The sequence below is a fragment of the Tachypleus tridentatus genome, chromosome 13 (assembly GCF_004210375.1).
Source record: "Tachypleus tridentatus isolate NWPU-2018 chromosome 13, ASM421037v1, whole genome shotgun sequence".
Taxonomy (NCBI): domain Eukaryota; kingdom Metazoa; phylum Arthropoda; class Merostomata; order Xiphosura; family Limulidae; genus Tachypleus; species Tachypleus tridentatus.
In genome coordinates, this window is record NC_134837.1 from 41,380,151 (window position 1) to 41,402,437 (window position 22,287).

The 22,287-nt window shown below is 34.1% G+C and overlaps 1 protein-coding gene across 1 annotated transcript in view; it reads right to left on the reverse strand.

Annotated features, from left to right (window-relative positions):
* LOC143238980 (NT-3 growth factor receptor-like) overlaps positions 1-22,287 on the reverse strand; it is a 72,100-nt gene that overhangs the window by 13,816 nt on the left and 35,997 nt on the right. The window contains exons 8-11 of the mRNA XM_076479669.1: positions 17,695-17,805; positions 15,455-15,555; positions 3,840-4,107; positions 2,565-2,871 (exon numbers count right to left, since the gene is read on the reverse strand). Of these exons, the coding sequence (XP_076335784.1) occupies positions 2,565-2,871; positions 3,840-4,107; positions 15,455-15,555; positions 17,695-17,805 (787 nt within the window). The remainder of the gene's footprint in view (positions 1-2,564; positions 2,872-3,839; positions 4,108-15,454; positions 15,556-17,694; positions 17,806-22,287) is intronic.

Consider the following 22,287-nt stretch of genomic DNA (forward strand, 5'->3'; position numbering starts at 1 on the left):
TTCAGAATGAATGGCCTGAAGGAGCAACGACTTGCTGTGAAATTTTGTGTTAAACTTGGAAAATCTGCGACTGAAACTTTTGCTATGCTTAACACGGCTTACGGTGATGCTGCTATGAAGCGTACGGCATGTTTCAAGTGGCATAAACGTTTTAAGGATGGTCGACAGTCCATTGAAGATGATGAGCGTCCTGGACGTCCTTCCACGTCAACTGACGACCCACACGTCGACAAAATCAACACCCTGGTGCGGGCAAATTGACGTCTGACTGTCAGGAAGCTTGCTGAAGAGTATGGGATATCAGTTGGATCTTGATACGAGATTTTGACCGAAAAATTGAAGATGCACCGCGTTGCTGCAAAATTTGTGTCTCAGAACTCGTGAGTTTTTGGCCAAACACTCGATCACTGTTCTTCCCCACCCCCCCTACTCACCTGATCTTGCTCCTTGCGATTTTTTCTTGTTCCCCAAACTCAAAAGACCCTTGAAAGGAAGAAGATTTGAGACGATTCCCGAGATTAAGGCAAATGCGACAAAGGAGCTGGAGGAGATTACAAAAGAAGCGTACCAGGACTGTTTCAACAAGTGGAAACACCGTTGGGATAAGTGTGTGCGTTGGGGAGGAGAGTACTTTGAAGGGGTCCCAGGCCTGTAACTTCTAAATAAAGTATATTTTGTTTTATGACGTCAGTCCGCGTATTGTTTGAACAGCCCTCGCATACTTGTTCTGTCTGTATTTGAATTTCGCGCAAAGCTACACGAGGACTATCTGCGCTTATCGTCACTAATTTAGCAATGTAAAACTAGAGAAAAGGCAGTTAGTCATCACCACCCACAACCAACTCTTGGGCTACTTTTTAACAAACAAATAATGGGATTGACTGTAACATTATAACACTCCCACGGTTTAAAGGATGAGCATGTTTGGTGTGACGGGGATTTGAACCCACGACCCTCAGATTGCAAGTAAACCAGTATACTGATAGGAAAAACACTACATAAATAAAATCAATTCGTTTGTTATATAAACGTAAGGAGATATTTCTAGCCTTGGGAAATAGATTTCGCGTTTTTATGCTGGTGAGCAATATAGTGCTATTATTATAAAAGTATGTTTCACTATGTTTCATTACCTACGAAACAAAACTATAAATAAAAACTCATTTTTAAAGCACATTCGATGTACACTATTCGGCATATAAAAATTAAACTTTTGGTTTTTGAATTTCGCGCAAAGCTACTCGAGGGCTATCTGTGCTAGCCGTCCCTAATTTAGCAGTGTAAGACTAGAGGGAAGACAGCTAGTCATTACCACCCACCGCCATCTCTTGGGCTATTCTTTTACCAACGAATAGTGGGATTGACCGTCACATTATAATACCCCCACGGCGGAAAGGGCGAGCATGTGTGGCGCGACGGAGATGCGAACTCGCGACCCTCAGATTAGGAGTCGCACGCCTTTACACGCTTGGCCATACCGGCCCATTAAACTATCATACATTGAACAATAGATAGTATGCTCGTCACATGATTTAGATTCGTTTAATAATTATGTTTCACACGCACACATATATTACAGTAAGCAAATATGAGGGTGGTTATGATTACAAAAAGTGAAGAAAAAATTAAAATTTAAAAAAGTTTTCGTTCATTTTTTGATCAACCGCTATTTTTTCAAGATTTATCTTAGCCTGTTACTTTTAGGCTTAAAAATATTTTGATAACATAGAATTGTCCAGCTATTTCTTTTTTTCTTTGTATCTGTATATGACGTGTTAATCATCGCGCATGAAATTATCCAACTTCAAAATACTACGAAAAGTATAATCTAAAACGTAGGCAATTCCAGTAGTATCGGCATCTCCAAAAAACTTACATTTAATAAAGAGTAGGAGTGAGAACTGAGTCATTAAACAAAACTTCGAACAAGTTTTTCTCCCCTGAATTGTTTTGTTTGTTTTTTTGAATTTCGCGCAAAGCTACTCGAGGGCTATCTGCGCTAGCCGTTCCTAATTTAGCAGCGTAAGACTAGAGGGAAGACAGCTAGTCATTACCACCCACCGCCAACTCTTGGGCTACTCTTTAACCAACGAATAGTGGGATTGATCGTCATATTATAACGCCCCCACGACTGAAAGGGCGAGCATGTTTGGTGCGACAGGGATTCGAACCCGCGACCCTCGGATTACGAGTCGAACGCCTTAACGCGCTTGGCCATGCCGGGCTTCTCCCGTGAATTGTTCGTGGACAATTGTGGGCATGAGAGTAACCCTTCCTCCTATCGAGTATTCTAAAAATTATACAAACATATAATAGATCTAATTAGCACTAAATTATTTAAGAAGTCCCAATTGACCAGCTAAAAGCTCGTAAAACACTACAGTTCAGTTGAAAAAACATTGTTCAAGAAATTTCACTTTCGACTCAACATAATTCATTATAATCATTTCTGTAGTGAGCTTATGATTCAAACTTTAAAAAATGGTCTACGTGTCACCACAAATAATGAAAGCATTCTGACCCAATTTCATGTAGAATTAAATGAAAAAAATGCTCTTTATTACCTCAAAAAATTATTCAAGTCGCCAAGTTCCATATACTCGAACACCATCATTAGAGGGTCACCGTCTACCGATACACCATAGAAACGAACGATATTGTCGTGATTTAGATTCGCCAGTAATTGAGCTTCACGAGTAAAGTTTACCCAAGCTTCCTCGTGGTCTATGTCTTTTAGGGTTTTCACAGCAACCATTGTGGTGGGCTCTTCCCGCGTCAAGTAGTCCACTGTTCCTAAGTATACACGCCCAAAGGCTCCTTCACCGAGAACTTGAATGAAACTTATCTTCTCTTGAGCTATGTAACGAAGTTCTACAGATAACAGTAATAAACAAAACTGATATTATTCAAGTTACAAAGAGAATGTCGATAAATAAGTTTTATATCGAACCATTATTTCTTAATTATGTAGTGTATAAAATATTTCTTCATTTAAAAAATACAATAGCAAAATAAACGTAAGTTGTAAGTAAATAATATAGTATATCATATGAAACTAGAGGCAATTTAGCGAATTATTGATAACAAATCTGTGTTGTTTATCCTCAACGTATTAAAGTCCAAAAACACACTATCTGGACTATCAAAACATCAGTCATCTCTTGAACAATTTAACAGTATAAGATAGAGGGAAGGCTGCTAGTCATCACCACACACAGTCTGATCTTGAGGTACTCTTTTCCCAACTAAAAATAGGATTGACCATCACGTTATAACGCCTCCACGGCTGAAAGGACAAGCGTGTTTGGTGTGACAGGGATTCGAACCCGCAACCTACAGATTACGAGTCAAAAGCCTTAACCACCTGGCCATGCCGGGCTTCTATCTTTACAAAAAAAACACAGTTTCTTTAAATATTTCGAAGAGATAATACCAACCAAGTAAAGAATTGCCATTCTGTCTCTAAGATAAATAATGTATAATAAGAAAAACCTACATTTATAAACTAAATAATGTTAACAAAACTTCAGTTTTTTATTAAATAAATTTGAAAATTGAATTTATTTTGTTTTAATCTTTTGTGTCATCTTACCTCCTCCTCTCCCACCACCAAGAAGTGGTTCAGTGGTAATGCCTATACATTTATTGAGTGAATTCATATTTATTTTTATTATAAATATTGCTTCCAAATTCTGTTATTCGATATGGCTTCTTAAGATATAATACTGGCCCGCTTTTCCCTAAATTATTTCATAGTCTTATGAGAGTATATGTAAATTCCATCTATCGTATGGAGCAGAATTTATTTCGTAGATGTGCCTAAACTGTTAGCTCTATACCTTTAGATGTGACATCACCAGAGGTGCTGCAGTAGTTTGGGTTTATTAGTACTTTTCGAGAACTTAAGGGCATTCCTTGTCGAAGCTCAATGTCTTCATTTATCTTCTGGTCACTAGAACGGAAACAACAGGGCCACACGTGGATATTTAGGTCCATACGCCGGTCTTCCTCATACTGCATTCGCCTCTTCCGTCGCTGAATAAAACAGACGGTTCCCACCAGCACCAAGATAACGGACACAGTCGTAATGGTGAGACTCAAGGGGAGCTAAAAGTAAACTTCATATCTTGGTGAAAGATTCTCAGGGGGAGCTAAAAGTAAACTTCATATCTTGGTGCACGTTTCTTAGGGGGAGTTAAAAGTAAACTTTATATTTTGGTGCAAGTTTCTCAGAGAGGAGCTAAAAGTAAACTTTATATCTTGGTGCACGTTTCTCAGGGGGAGCTAAAAGTAAAGTTTATATCTTGATGCACGTTTCTCAGGGGGAGCTAAAAGTAAACTTTATATTTTGGTGCAAGTTTCTCAGCGGAAAGTTAATACTAAAATATTTAAATTGAGTAGAAAGTTAAATTGTTAATTTTCAAATAAATATCCAAACCAATTAGTGCTAGAAGCATAGTAATAAATAGACATGATTACTTAAACAGTTAAAGTTCTTCAGTCTACAGCATAAATCGTAATGACAGAGTCACAAGCAACGTTAAACATTATTTTATTTTAGTCTTCGCAATAGCATAGTTAATTTGTAACAATGCACAATGTAATTCGAACTTCTAATGCAGTTTATTATCATTTAAAAAGTTTATATCTGAACATTTAAGCTGTTATCTACTTCATTATGTTTTTCATATCTCTTAAACCATTTTCCTAAAATACTATATATTGTTTTTAAAAAAAGCATCTTCCGACATTCAATTATCTATTCTTTGGAAAGTTACGTCAACAATATTTATATAAAGAAGAGGGTATGTCACATTAAAACAATTTTGAATATTTAAATCGACAATTCACTCGACAGTCACAAATGATGTGAAGTTTGCGATGGTATGTCTTGTGTCATAGCTACCATTTGACAATGTTTGGTGTTTCGTATGTAGTGTTATGCCACCGAAAATTCATCGTTTTGGGAAATGTATGAAATAGCCCTTTTCGTCTTATCAAATTCGTACACTTAGGTTGTAAAGATGTCTTCAGGTCAATAATTAAGAATTTCCGAGACAGGGATATCCCTTGTGCTTTATGGAAATATATGTTGTTTTTCTGATAGTGCTTTTGTTTGAATTTCGCGCCAAGCAACACGAGAAATATTTGCCCATAACATAGCAATAAAAGACCAAAGTAAAGACAGGTTGTCATCACCATCCAACATCTGCTCTTGGGTTACTCTTTTACCAAAAATTAGTGAGATTATAACTCCCCCACACACGAAAGTCGAGTATATTCGGTTTAACGATTACTCGAATCTGCGACCGAACACTCTAACCATCATGCTAATTCTGATAGTGTAAAACTACATAAAAGTCTATTTGCACTCTGCAAACCAAGAGTAATCGAATACCTCAATTTTGCGTTGTAAGTCCGTAAACTAACCACTAACCAAGTAAGGAACAATGACATTGGAAAAGAAGGAAATGTGAATCATCTTTGGACACCAAGACCATCGAGAAGAGAATGCAACAAGTACTACTCCAACGGTGGTAAGCAAAGTGCAATGTCTTGTAAAACGTAGAGACACATAGACAAAGATGAATGATGTAAAAATAACTGTTCACGTATCCCAATAAACAGTACTCAACATAATCAAGAAATACCTCCCTTTGTTTCCACTACACATTAGTTCACTTGTCACATAACGTTTGTTAATTCCTACTTCCAAAAACTGTGATATTACTATAGCTAAAGCTATATTTCAGTCTTTAATATTTTACGGAATATTTTGTTAGTTTTAAATTATATACTTTTTATCTACTTGCTTAAAATGGAATGAAACCATTCCAAAGTGTAGTGTGATCCTTCAAGTATGTTTGTGTTCCTTGCATCTATATGTAGAAAATGGAATGAAACCATTCTAAAACGTATTATGAATATGTTTTCTGTTATTGCCGTGCTGTTGTGGTCCCTCATTAAATAACCAATAACTATTTTATCAAACGTTTCCTATTCATAGAAGAGTTGACAAATGTAATTAACATTTTTATAAAAAATATAAATATCAACCTTATAAATAAGTCTTATTTTCTTACAAGTGACTTCTGAAATAGATTTTGCAAAAATTAAATTAAAAATTATTGCTACAAGCATGCTACAAGCATGCCTTCACACAGCTCTAGCGAAAATATCGAAACAGAAAATTTTGTTATCTTTTGAAAGCCCGTGTTTTTCTTTTTACCTAGAGTTATTACGTTGTGATATATTACATTTCATTTAAAATTTTCCCTGTACGTAAGATGGTGTTTTAACATGTCTGTATGTGTTTCGTTATTTATCACTTAATCGCATAGAAAGTTGGCAACACAACAGTAATTATCGTGTCTAATACCCCTTGAAAATAAACTAAAAATATTCGAGTTGCTGCTGTTTTGAAATAATATCGATAAAATAATGGATTGATAAAAGTAACTTGGTTGTTTACACAATATATTTTCTTACATTTCTCCAAATAAATACTGTTGTATTTATCGCAAAGCTCCACTTGCCTGCTCTTTCGCCTACTAGCAAATAGCACTCAAGATTTTACCACTGTAAGTACATATACCGACTCACTGGAGAACCTGACGAAATGTTGAGAACGTTAACAGAATTTGAGTTATTATTATTACGAGCTATATTCACATACACAATTATAATCAAGAAATGTCTTTTTCTTTTGTTTTTTTTAGCTTTCACGGGAGAATACATCAGTAACCGAAATCTTATTTTGACATAAGACAAAAATAGTTCCATACAAATTCGACTTTATCATCTACGTCTGTCTTAGTGAAGTGGAGTGGTAGGTTTAGTTTTGTTGTCACAATAGACTCGCCGTTTTCAGACGTGAAACTGACGTAGACTCTTTCATAAATAGCGGATGAAGGCTAATTAAAGAGTCCATATCGGTCACACTTTGCCCTTTTATTACTAAGATATCAAATAGACGAATATTTCCAACATTAAATATGTATATATACACCTCTCTTCATTATATTCACCATTTGGCTAATTAAAGAGTCTGTGATCTGAGAAAAAATTTGACTTCACTATTATTTTATTTTAATTATTATAAGGCACTGACCGATAATGTACCTCCCAGATTCAACAACCAGAATTCGAAAGAAAGTGCTACTCAACCGCACGTAAAAGCTTTTGTGAAGGTAAACAAATTCTGAAGATATTGAAACTGTTTTCCAGATAAGATAGAGTAAACGGTGTGTATTTCAGGTCGGGCATATTTTAATATAAACAACTGCTTGAGAGGAAAAGTGATATAAAAGGGAAAATTAACAGTTGAGATTAATTCAATTCCCAACTTCGGATAGCTAAGGAACGTAGTATTGACAAAAACAATCCTAAAACGACCATGAAACAGTTGCTTACTAACTGAACAAAGAGATGAACATGCCAGCGTATTTTTGCATAAGTAACAACTATGAGGCGGCATTTTAAAACGAGCTTACGCAAAACCAGTTCGGTTCTCCTCGGTGGGCTGAGCAGATAGCCCTTTGTGGCTTTGCTATATGAAAAACACCCACGCAAAACCAAGTAAACTAGTAATATAAGACGCATTAAAGAGTAATTCTTAGATAATTTTAATTAGTAAACTAATGAAGTAAAATGTAAATGAAAATAATACTCCTGAAGTTACATTATTAGACTTGGTAGAAGTAGCTGTAAAATAAGAACTTATAGAAAAACTTTGACGTTCTCAAATTAATTCAGTTATTAAACGGAAACGCTAACAAAATCGCTAAATATAACAATATTAGGTAGTGAAAAAGAAAACGGAAAATATTAAATATTTTAAAAAAGGTTTTCAAAAACATTGCTGTTATGGTTATACCATGCCTTCACTTTCCCTTTTTATGTACATCAACTTTATTTAGGTTATACTTGTTATTGTTATTAGGAATTCACATACTAGCGTAAATACAACACACTCCTTTTTTGTCAGTGCTAATCAGTAACACAAAGATTTAAGAATAAGTTTCGTTTCTTACGGGCAGTTTTTTCCTTCGCCTCTCTTCGTTCATTTGTTCTCACTCACACCTCCCGGTCTTTTTCATAGGTCTTAGAGTCTCCATACATGCTGAACTTTGAAAAGCGGCTGCTATACCAGTTTATTCCAATGAGTTAGTGTACTCTAATCGCCTAATTCCTTAGAGAATGAATAAAAATGGCCTTTTTCTCATGCTCTCGCAACTTCAACCAATGTTACCTTACACCTAACTTCCTAGCAACTGCTTGCGAGGAGAACAAAATAAAAAATAAAAAAGTAAAATGTTTTAACTGTAGGATATAGGAATCGATAACCCGTCAATGTAGATATTCACAGAAAGAATCATCCTGAATGGCAGTGAAGTTAATTCAAACAAAATAGCACAAAAGTTAAAATCGTTGTTAGAAATCAAATAAATAAATTGTGTTATTAATCCTTATCCAAAACAAAAGCCTGATTTGCAAATAAAAATAGAATTCTTAATAATTATAATTCACTCACTCCATATCCTTCACACTGTAACTGATGATACAAATATTCCTTAAACCAATACTATGTTTGTGGTTCTCTAGCTATCCTAATGAACTCTGATATGGAGTAAATGGCTTAGATGGCCATGTACATTGTCGTATGGTTGACATACTATAACTTAGGTTTCATGATTTTCATATCAAAGTTCTTACAAAATAAAATGAGCTAAATTAGCTAAAATGAGCTCTATAAGACCACTGAGAAAGCAAATGATAGAAAAAGCAAATTAAAACAAATGTCCAGTATATTTCTCAAGAAGTAAATACATTATCAAAGTTATGTGGTTGACAACTGAAATGTAAATATGAGCCTTAAAATAATTAAACATATCTAAACATTATTAAGCCCGGCATGGCCGAGCGCGTTAAGGCATGCGACTCGTAATCTGAGGATCACGGTCGCACCAAACATGTTTGCCCTTTCAGCCGTGGGGGCGTTATAATGTGATGGTCAGTCTCATTATTCGTTGGTGAAAGTGTAGCCCAAGAGTTGGTGGTGGATGGTGATGAAATAGCTGCCTTCCCTCTAGTCTTACACTACTAAATTAGGGACGGCTAGGTGCAGTGGGCTAACAACCTACTCACTTAAAAAAAACCTGTTAAAGAAACCGCAGTGATTGCGGCTCTATGTTCGTTAAGAAAATGAGTGGCAGATGATGATGATGAAGCATTATCAAAATCTAATGACTTCAAAACAAGTTAGGTTTGTTTGTTTTTGTAATTTCACGCAAAGCTCCACGAGGGCTTCTGCGCTAGCCTTCCCTAATTTAGCAGTGTAAGACTAGAGGAAAGGCAATTAGTCATAACCACCCACTCTTGGGCTACTATTTTACCAACAAATAGCAAGATTGACCGTAACATTATAACGCCTACACGGCTGAAAGGGCGAGCGTGTTTAGTATGACGGGGATTCGAACCTGCGACCCTACGATTACCAATCGAGCGTTTTCACCAACATGGCCATGCTGGGCCAAGACATCAGGACATTATAAGCATTTAAAAATATTTAAAAATTATCTAAACTCAATGACTTCAAAAGAAATTAGAACATTATAAACATGTTTATAAATTATCTAAATCCAGTAACTTCAAAAGAGCTAGGACACTATAAACATATATGAAAATTATCCAAACCCAATGACCCTAAAAATTATTAGAACACCAAAAACATATCTAAAAATCATTTAAACCCAATGACTTCGAAAAAGTTTAGAACATTATAAACATATCTAAAAATTATCCAAACGCAGTGACTTCAAAAAATTTAGAACATTATAAACATAAATAAACATTATCCAAACCCAATGACTTCAAGAAACAGTAATCACATTATAAACATCTTTATAAATTATCTAAACCCAATGACTTCAAAAGAAGCTAGGACATTATAAGCCTATCTAAAAATTATCCAAACCCACTTTCTTCAAAAAAGGTTAGTACATTAAAAACATATCAAAACATTATCCTAACCCAATGATTTCAAAAGAAGTTAGGGTATTATTAACATATGTAAACATTATCCAAACCCAAGGACCACAAAAGAAGTTAAAGCCTTATAAACAAATCTAAAAATTATCAAAACCCAATTACTCCAAAAGAAGTTACGACATCATAAACATATCTAAAAACTGTCAATACCAAATAACTTCAAAAGACGTTTCAGCATTATAAACATATCTAAAAACTGTTCAAGCCCAATAACTTCAAAAGAAGATACGGCATTATAAACATATCTAAAAATTATCCAAACCCAATAACTTTTAAAGAACTCAGGGCATTATAAACATATCTAAAAATTATCCAAACCCAATGACTTTTAAAGAACTCAGGGCATTATAAACATATCTAAAAATTATCCAAACCAAATGATTTCAAAAGACGTTAGGAAGTAACAAACATATCTAAAAATTATCCAAACGTAATGACTTTAAAAGAAGTTAGAGCATTATAAACTTATCTGAAAATCGTCTACACCTAATGACTTTAAACAAAGTTACGGCGTTATAAACATATCTAAAAATTATCCAAACCCAATAACTTTTAAAGAACTCAGGGCATTATAAACATATATAAAAATTATCCAAACCAAATGACTTTTAAAGAACTCAGGGCATTATTAACATATCTAAAAATTATCCAAACCCAATAACTTTTAAAGAACTCAGGGCATTATAAACATATCTAAAAATTATCCAAACCAAATGATTTCAAAAGACGTTAGGAAGTAACAAACATATCTAAAAATTATCCAAACGTAATGACTTTAAAAGAAGTTAGAGCATTATAAACACATCTGAAAATCGTCTACACCTAATGACTTTAAACAAAGTTACGGCGTTATAAACATATCTAAAAATTATCCAAACCCAATGACTTCGAAAGAAGTTAGGACATTATAAGCATATCTAAAAACTATTCAATCCTTATGATCTCAAATGAGATTAGTACATTATAAATATGTTTAAAATTACCTAAACCCAATAACTTCAAAAGAAGTTAGGAAATTACAAAAATATCTAAAAATTATCCAAACGTAATGATTTGAAAAGAAGTTAGGGCATTATAAACATATCTAAAATTTACCAAAACACAATGGCTCCCAAAGAAGTTACGACATTAGAAACATATCTATAAATTATCCAAACCCAATGACTTCAAAAGACGTTAGGGTATTATAAACATATCTGAAAATTGTCCACACCTAATGACTTCAAACAAAGCCATGACATGATAAACATATCTAAAAAGTATCCAAACCCAATGGCTTCAAAAGAAGTTTTTGCACTATAAACATATCTAAAAATTATCGAAACCCAATGACTCTAATGAAGTTATAAACATAACTAAAACTTGTCCAAATCCAATGACTTCAAAAAATGTTAGAACATTACAACCATGTGTACAAATTATCAAACCCAATGACTTGAAAAGAAGTAGGACTTTATAAACATATCTAAAAATTATCCAGACCCAACGCCTCAAAAGAAGTTAGGACAATGTCAAATCTGTATAATTTTATATGAAGTTTATTCCACAGAATGAGAAAGAAAGATGTAGCTTTTCAGTAAAAAAAAAGGATTAATGAAAAATTTCGAAAGTAGTGGTAACAGTCGTGAGATTTTAGTAGAAAAGTTTATTCTGAGTACAGACTTCTAATTAGACATAAGAGTAGAACTGTAACGTTAAAGATAGTAAAGAACACCCAGAGCATATCAAAGCAGAAATTGTAGTAAAGCTGAGTTGAAGTTATATAAATATAATAGTACTCTCTGTTAATTATTATGTGTCCATGTAATAACATTGCAGAGTGAGGATGAATATTCACTAAAATTAGCTTTGCATTTTACATTTTTTACTACTACTTCGCTCCCCTATAGATGTATCCTTACAAAATTTGTTACGGAGGTTCTATGGGTCCATGGGATGGTACATGCAAATTAGCGGTTTCACATTTTATGTTTTGCAGTTTTTAAGGGGGGAGTGGTATCTTCACATATAATGGAAGAAACTTTTCATTAATCGGGTACTCCAAATAGTTATTCAACACCGAACAATAATATTTAGCAGTAGTACTTGGCATTAAGTTGAATTTTTCTGTTACCTCTATATTTTCAATGTTTATTTTTACTATAATTACATGGTACGCACTCTTGTGGTGGTTAATAACACTAAAATATACACCTGAAAGATGAATAAGGTGGTCATTGCTGTTACAGGATTATGATTATGAAGTACTATACAGAACGAGTTGCAAACAAACTAATCTAAATCTATATCATTTGTCGCCTACCTTTCACAAAATTAATGATTAACACAATTAAGAAATTCGTCAAAATAGCTATGAGGTAGTTTCAGATGTAGATAATGTTGTTAACAAATAAATGAAAAAGTAAAACACTAATAGAAAGAGTAGTACGTAAAGATGAGTGTATTTTAAGATGCAGAAGTACTATGAGGTAAAGTAGTAATACAGGAAATCTAACAAGTGCTCGGCACATTGCAGTACCATAGCAGTATTGCAAAAATTAAAAAGAAAGTGGTAAGTATACTTAATACTCCATTCGCTGTTTATTTATCGATTGTCAAAGCATATAGTGTAATAACGAGAAAGTTATTTTGACCTATCACAAGAAAAGGTATTATGAACTTCTGTGAATTATCTATCTAACGTTCTAAATTAAGGACACACCCCTTACCGGAAACACCTAGTTTAAATATATTTAATTTTAAATAATAGTCACACATATTTTAGGACCACTAACGACGTCATTCTTATGAAACGAATATATATTAACTGCTCCAGGCTATTGAACTGGATTTCCAGGGAAGCATCATGTTGAACAAAAATTACAAAGGCATTAGCTAAAAATTTTCGTAAATCAAGTTCTAAATGAATACGAAAGTTACAATAGAAACGTGTTAGATTTCCTATCTCAGTATTTCTGTCTAATTAGAAAACATAGGACAAACTAGTTTCTTTATTTTTAACTGATTGAAGCGCCATAAGAGAATATATTTGGGTAAAACTCTTATTTCTACTGCATGGTGGAAATGCTATGCTATCAATTAAGAAATATTAGAGCAACGGCAAATTAATTGTGTTTTAACTGAGGATTATAAACCATTAATGATGCTAAACGGGGAAACATGAGTAGAAAGAAGCAACAAAAAGGTCAAAATTAATGAAATCTAACTAGGAGATAAAGTGAAGTGTAAGAGAGAAGAAATTTTGAGAAACTACCCAAGGAATAGTTTATGCTGATACAATTAACATTTATTGTGAAATTTGAATACAAAAAAATGTTTAGTGAGAGTACTCATGTAGTGATCTGGATTAGTGGAAGATAGAGAAGTAAGTAAGATACATATAAAAAGATACTAGAAAATTGCTGTTGTTTTCTTGGCGCAAAGCTACACAACAGCTTAATTGCACTCAGTTCACCGCGGGGAATCGAACCCCCCGTAAATTAGCATAGTATGTTCATAAACGTACCACTGTTAGACTAACACTTGTATCTCAGGACGGCTGGTATGGGTATTAACACTTTCACTAATAAAACAAGTTATGGTATTAGATACGAACCAGATTAGGGAAAAAGTATAAAAGTATAGGCGCTAATCTAAGTTCAAAGTTGAGCGAACGATGCAGCTGAGACAAAGTTCTACAATCACGATCAAGTTATTTTGTTTGTTTGGGAATTTCGCACAAAGCTACTAGAGGGCTATCTGTGCTAGCCGTCCCTAATTTAACAGTGTAAGACTAGAGGGAAGGCAGCTAGTCATCACCACCCACCGCCAACTCTTGGGCTACTCTTTACCAACGAGTAGTGGGATTGACCGTCACATTATACACCCCCACGGCTGGGAGGGCGAGCATGTTTAGCGCGACGCGGCCGCGAACCCGCGACCCTCGGATTACGAGTCCCACGCCTTACGCGCTAGGCCATGCCGAGCCTCGATCAAGTTAACAAAAACCCACACGTAACATTCCGCGTACCGAACATAACACGAAATTCTTCAACTAGGAGGCCCAGAATAATTTTGTTTGATGCACATGTACATAAACACATTAAATCAGTAAAATGGAGTAAATTAAATACCAGAAAAGGACAAGGGTTTGCTCGCGAAATTTCGGTCGCGAAATGTTTAGGAGATTCTTTTAAGAATGTTACATTACTTAATAGGAGAGTAATGTAATAAAATAAGTCAAAATTGTATAATTGTACATGTCAATCAAGCATAATTTGTTAATTAGCAAGAATGAGCTTTATTACAATGTAACCAAGATGATAAGCGTCTCGTACTAATGCCAACGATGAGTCGACCGATATGTAAGGCATTCTTAGGAAACAGAACAGGTGCTAGATGAGACCACGAGGAAATTACCCGACATTTGCAGTTTGTTATCCCGACACAACGTGATTACACTTAAGCTTATGCGATGACGGGTGACATGGAGAATATCTTAAGAATGTTTATTGAGAAAGATTTAAAAGCAACAGAGAGGTTGATTAATCTGTATAAAATAGTTATCTAACAAGTTGAAGTCAACAGTTCTCAAGTGTTAGTAACGAGAACCATGAAGTATTACTTAGATATTTCAAGTCATCGACACACTTATCAGAAATGGTTGATAATGAATTATTAAACCGTATCAAAGGACTTATTTTAGTAACTCAGGCATACTTTCTATCCACTGTGTGAAGTTATGAGTGCATTAGTTTGATTACCGTTATCTATCCACTGTGTGAAGTTATGAGTGCATCAGTTTGATTATCCTTATCTATCCACTGTTTGAAATTATGAGTGCATCAGTTTGATTATCTTTATCTATCCACTGTGTGAAGTTATGAGTGCATCAGTTTGATTATCCTTATCTATCCACTGTGTGAAGTTATGAGTGCATCAGTTTGATTATCCTTATCTATCCACTGTGTGAAGTTATGAGTGCATCAGTTTGATTATCCTTATCTATCCACTGTGTAAAGTTATGAGTGCATCAGTTTGATTATCCTTATCTATCCACTGTGTGAAGTTAGGAGGACATCAACTTAATTATCGTTATCTATCCATTGTGCAAAATTAGGAGTACATCAGTCTGATTACCGAACTGAAACTGATAAACGTAAAGAAAGTTATTAGTTTAAATTCATTAGAAATCGTTTACTCTAACAACTTGTTATAATCAAAGGGTTAAAACGAAGTCACTGAACTTATATGTAAACAACACTTATATTGCTAAAACAACTGATTTTAGCTTTCCAATAATGGCCAGATAATTACATGTTTTGTGTTACTGAACTATCAAAAATTATTACACTTTTCGTAACATTTTTAAGCTAAACTTGCCCTTCTCAACTTGCTTTACGTAAATTGTTTTAAGCATATTTACCAAATATGAGTAGATGGCTCCTGCTTTGGAATCCAAATGAGCTCTTACAGTCGATGTTAAGATTGGTGGTGGAAATGTTGGGTGATTGATTAACTCAAAATCTGTAAGCGTAAGAACATGTAATGTTTATTGATTAGGTTTATCAAAACAGAATCTCAAAAACAAAAGGTAAAAAAAAATATTATGTTTAGTTTTAATTAACTTTATCTTTAAAACGACAACATCAAAATCAAGTTAACCACAACTAGTCTTTACAGACATAACTTCTCAATACAGCCAAGTTGGAAATAAAACGCAGCAGTAAATGTAATCAAAGTTGTATCTTAAAGGACCACTGCTGAGACATACCTCATCCAATGAAAAACAAATCAGTAGTTTCGAGTCCTTGTTATTTTATCATAGAGCATTATGTCAAAACGGAGCATTTTTATAATTATTTTCTGTTTATCCGTGGTGAATAAGCTCATATTAAACAAAAATATCAACAAGTATAATGAAGTTGGTATCATCTCAATGTGTAAAAAAAGCGACAGAAGTCTGGACAAAGTATTACGAAGTGGGAACAGTTTGCAACTTAATTACTTTGATTCATCCTTGAAGGTTGAACATTTTACTTGACCTCTTCGAAGACACACTGTCTACCACTAAAATTTAAATTAGCTAATTGTTAATACTGATGTGAATGGTTCTTTTATATCCTCAGAACAAAAACCAAACAACAATGTGCTATAACGCTATCCTAGACAACCAGCAGAATCTTATACATTGGCAATAAAAGTTAATTAGAGGATGCGTTTGTTTAAATAGAAAATTCGCAAAGAATTATAAAAAAAGGAATATTTTTAGTTTGAAATTTAGATATTGTATTATACAATGAAGTAAATTGTAGTATAAGTTACAAATTAAATCGATAAGAAGACGTAAGATTAAAAAAAAAGCTCGATCAAAGACCGTGCCGTTGACCATTAAGAAGTCACATCTCGAGCTGTAGATACAAATGCTGTTATTTTACGAATATATATAAACAGCTTTATTTCAGAATGTAAGAATAAAAATAAATAAATTATTGTCTAACAATAATTGTACCGACATTAATTAAGCTTTAACAGTATTGATTTTTTTTCCTCTTGTGTGCGGGGGGGATTGGTGACTGCTGAATGCTAAGAAAAAATCTGATGAATTACCCAAGTTTCCACTTTAACTTTTATGACAGCATCTGTATGGGAAGAGTTGCAAACAGTGACACAACCCTAACTCTTATTACAGTGTCTGTATTGTAGAGACTCTCAAAGTGACCCAACCTTAGTTTTTATGACAGTATCTGAATGGTAAGTGACTCAACCTTATCTTTTGACTGTATCTGTATAATAAAGGTTCTCACAGCTACCCAACCTTAACTTTTATGATTTTTGTTTGTTTGTTTTGAAATTTGCATAAAACTACGCGAGGGCTATCTGCGCTAGCCGTCCCTAATTTAGCAGTGTAAGACTAGAGGGATGGCACGTAGTCATCACCACCCACTGCCAACTCTTGGGCTACTCTTTTAACAACGAATAATGGAATTTACCGTCACATTATAACGCTCCCACGGCTGAAATAGCGAGCATGTTTGGTGTGAGAGAGATTCGAACTCGCGACCCTTGGATTATGAGTCGAGTGCCTTAACCACCTGGTCATGACCGGCCAACTTTTATGGCATTATCTGTATGGTAGAGAATCCTAAACAATCATCTAGCACGCAATATTATGATATTAGTTATGTTGTTAATAGCCTCGTTCATAAGTTATAGAAATCTTACACGTTAACAACTATTCACCAGCACGTTTCTTCTTTTTCTTTTTAGCAGATTTTATAGCTCGCTTGTACCTAGTAGTTAACATGCCAGGCTTCAATACGAAAAGCTCAAAGTCTGAACTGCGATACGCCTCTGAAAATTGTCAGCTGTGGAAACGTTAGAAATTACCATACAAGTAACATTAACTGGTTGTTCTTCTACAGGTCGGATGTCCTAAGCTAAGGTATGGCTCTGACTGAACCTACAAGGGGAGAATGGAGCTGATGATTGTGTAAGCTACTGCTCGTGCTAAAAACACTAAACAAAACGATGTAAATAAATGTTCAATATAGGTGAATCTAAAGAAATTTAAATGGCAATTTTCGGGAAAAAAAATTAGGAACGTCTGCGATGTGATATATTTTTAGAACTATAATAAATTTTTATTTGTGAAATGTGTATTACCTTTATGGAAACGCACGTCGACTGCTTGGCTGCTTTGACCCAAGATATTCGTCACCTCTAAGGTGTAAAGACCTTCGTGTGCTTGTGTGGCCCGAAGAAACTCCAAGTAGCCTGAGGTGAACATAATTTGTTAACTCATATTCCATTATACGAATGCAATTTTCTTAAATATAAAAATCTTTATTAATACACAGGTACACGTTTTCAATAATTTAAAATAACAAAAACTTGTTTGAAATCTACCTAACAAAAAGACATAGCTTTATTATTTGTTACCTATGATTTATGCTAGAGACTTTAGCTGAGCAGTAGATAAAATTAACAGGTTAATAGTTAACGGGGTTCTTTCGTTGAACTGTCGAAATGTGAAGTTCACAATGTTTTACTCTGTGTCGAATACATTGTGTAAAATCAATTATACCCATGAACTGTGTCCATTTCGACAATTTATTCATCACAAACAATTTAACTTAAGCTTTATTTTTCAGACTAATTAAACGGTATTACGTTATTTCATCAACAACGAAGCAAACAACTTCGTAATAAATATTCATGTGTTGTCAACCACAGCGACGAGCTAACTCATTCGTCATCAACACTTATGTGTTATCAACCTCAGGGACAAAGTTAACTATTAAGTCATCAGCATTCAAGTATTATTAATCTCATGGCGAGACAAAGACGCTCGTAATAAACACTAAGGTGTTATCAACCTCAATCACGAGGCTAACTCCTTGGTTATCATAAAGTATATGCTTTATGAACCTCAGTATCGAGGCAAGCCTGTTGACCATCGACGACTTTGAGTTATCAACCTAAATTAAACAATAAATCTCTTAAACCATCAACCTCTTTTAATCAGTTATTCTCTTAATCCATTAATCTTATTAGGTTCCATGACCCTTCACTGTTTTGTAATTAAACAAAGATTATCCTTATTAATCACCATGAAGATGACATAAAATAAAGTACAGAACAACGTTTTGGCTTTTTAAGTAAAGTTTTAATATCCACACCAGCAGTCATTAGAATACATTTTTTACTTCATATGGGTTTCTCGTCATTATAAATCATGTCAGTTTGTTCTGTAAGTTAATAAGCTTTAATAATTGTGTATAAATAAAAACTAGGTATAAGTTCTAATTAAAAAACACGCCTTTTTATGTGAAAAACTAGTTTGTTCTTTCTTTGTATTCCAGTGATAGCAACAATACTGGTGATATCACATCATTAAATATTTGAAACAATCTATTGATTAGATATTAGATGTTCCCAGTCGCAAAGCGGCATGTCTTTAGACTTATTCTGCATGAAGCTGGATTTCGTTAACCGTGATGAGCAGAGCACATATAGCCCATTATGTAGCTTTGGGCTCAATTTCAAGCAAATAAACAAGATATTAGACTTCCCTTCAATGTAAATCAGTCTTCTATTCTATTTTTTTAACAATGGTACTAAAACAGAATATCCATGTAAACCTAACTCTTATGTGTTTGTGTTTTTATTTAGCAAAACCACCTCGGGCTATCTGCTGAGTACACCAAGAGAAATCAAACCCCTGACTTTAGCGTTGTAAATCTATAGACTTACTGCTACACTAGCGGGTGGCTACTCTTCTGTTGATAGATGAGCGAAATTTTGATTTACGAAACATCAGTTATACACGTTTACCTGAAAATAAAATACCTCTATTTTTTCATTACTTTATGCGTTTATGAGTTAAAATGTGGAACATTTTTTTCTTTATTTCGGTCAACGTAAAACTAAAAGACCTCACAATTGTAACTCAGAGATTCACGTAACTGTCATATAATTCTATATTCCGTTCCATTTTCTACGAAAGTTTCCTTTGAATAGCTATTTACTATCCTTTTATTTCAGTTACATTTATCCAGTTTGATGTTTAAAAGAAGCCAGCTTCTTTGAAACATATTTGTAACCTAGAAACTGGACATTTTTTTTATTTATATCATTGTTCATAAGTTATTAATTTTACGGTGAATTTAAAAAAATTGTATTCCACTAGTGACGTAAAGTTTAAAATGGTGACTTAAATTTAATGGGCAACATACGATGCAAGTTATAAAAGCATACACGTGCATTAATATATATATATATAAATTATATTTATAGTTTTTGGTTTTCAAATTATATTTGAGTAACATTTATTTACGATTTATAGGGTTACAGGTGTTCGAGAATTCACAACAAAGAGCTACGTCCTTTAAATCCCGAGGGTTGATTTTTGGTTTAAATTTCACGCAAAGCCAGACGAGGGTTACCTGCGCTAGCCGTCCCTAATTTAACAGTGTAAGAGTAGAGGGAAGACAGCTATTTGATATCAACCACCATCAAACTAACTCTTGGGCTACTCTTTTATTAACTAATTGTGTGATTGACTGTCACATAATAACTAACTCTTGGGCTACTCTTTTATTAACTAATTGTGTGATTGACTGTCACATAATAACGTCCATACGGTTGAAAAGGTGAATATGTTTGATTGGAAAGAGGTTCGAACCCGCGACTCTCAGACTGGAAGTCAAGCGCGCTAACCACCTACCGTGTCCGGGCTGGTTATTTGGTTGGTTATCTTAGAGCAAAACCACATTGGACTATCTACAGTACCTACCACACGAAATCAAACTCCGGATTTTGATTTTAGGGTGTCCAGGAAGTAAAAGAGTTATTTTTGTTTTCATAATAAACACATCAAATTAAAATGCAGTTGAATATTCTTGTGTAATCATATCCGATGAAAGAGAACTGATGAAATCCGTAACACGTATGGATGAAACATACTTTTAAATGAAGTCCTGCAGTTATCAATATGATTCATTAAATGTGTATCCTACAGCATAGAAGTTCTACAAATAACCCTTACATATATGGCTATGTCATTAATCAGTTATGAATAAAAAATATAAAAAATAGGTAACATAGTTGGAATATACAGTTTTAACTTGGAACTTAGAGGAAAACAAAAATTACTAATACAGTGGCAGTTTTTCAGTTGTCAGTAGTTTGTTTGGGTTAGTTTAACCACGACTACTAGTTTCTGCTACACTTAAAACATCTGTAATTACTATCGCAACTCGAATGTTTCATTCAAGTACGTCCCAGATATTTACAGTTATATCACGTTCATGAGCAATTCTAGTTTCCTGTTTGCTAGCATATATATCATAAGGATGTTATTTCCATCTGAAGTGTTTCAACGTAGCAGAAAAGATCATAAATGAAAAACTCCAAGAATGTTTGCTCTCAAAGCAATGATGGTTAAATAACCATATCAATATCATTATCGGCGATTCGCTTAAATGTTATATAAATATTGATTCATAACTCTAATATAAAGCTCTCTCAAATGTATTTAAAGATTCAAGATGGAAAAAAAAAACTATATATCTGTTGTTTTTAAGGAGAAAAATGGGATTTCCTGTAAATCCGCCTAGAATAGAGGGACATCCGATCCTCCAAATATTACTCGTAGTAGATCAAAATTATTACACCTTTTAGTCTGCTTCTAATACTACGGGCGACCAGTAGGGGAGAGGTATTTTTGCTGATATCCAGTAGCAGCAGAAAGAGGGAATAGCGAGATTTCTTCCTCATGTTTACGGTAGATAATAAATTTTCATTCCATTTATAATGTTTCTAAAAGTCTGTTAAACAGTCGATAGGTTTTTTTTTAGTTTTTTGTCATCTTTAGGTAATCAGAATATTTTACTAGTTTTCCTGTCATCTATAGGTAATCAGAATATTTTACTAGTTTTCCTGTCATCTACAGGTAATCAGAATATTTTACTAGTTTTCCTGTCATCTACAGGTAATCAAAATATTTTACTAGTTTTCCTGTCATCTACAGGTAATCAGAATATTTTACTAGTTTTCCTGTCATCTACAGGTAATCAGAATATTTTACTAGTTTTCCTGTCATCTACAGGTAATCAGAATATTTTACTAGTTTTCCTGTCATCTATTGGTAATCAGAATATTTTACTAGCTTACCTGTTACCTGTAGATAATCAGCAATTTTCGAGTTTTCCTGTCACCTGGTTTCATTTGTTTTGAATTAAGCACCAAGCTACACAATCTGTGCTCTGCCTACCACAGGTATCGAAACCCGGTTTTTAGCGGTTTGAATTCGCAGACATACCGCTGTGCCACTGGGGGGCATCCTGTCATCTGTGGATAATCAGTAAATTTTTCGCGTTACCTGTCATGTATAGATAAGATCAAAAATGACAGCTTTTTACGAAAGTGGATAAAAAAGCATTGTGAAGTTTGTCATTTTATCTTTATTTAATCGTGGAGAATCTGTCATGGAACTGATGAAGGGCAGAACGTTTACACGCAATGTTATTAGTTTGGCCAGCGACAGGCGGAAGTGACAAACACACGCGTTTCCAGTTTGCATGGCTCCCCCACGTGTGAGTCTCTTCAAGCACGGAAGGCCCATACACGTGCCTTGATGCTGCGTATTATATGTATAATTTATAAATTGACAGAATATATAACCATTTCCCTGCCATGTGTAACAGTAAAGAAAAAAGCGATCCTGCAAAAAAACCCATAAAAAACTTTCAAAAC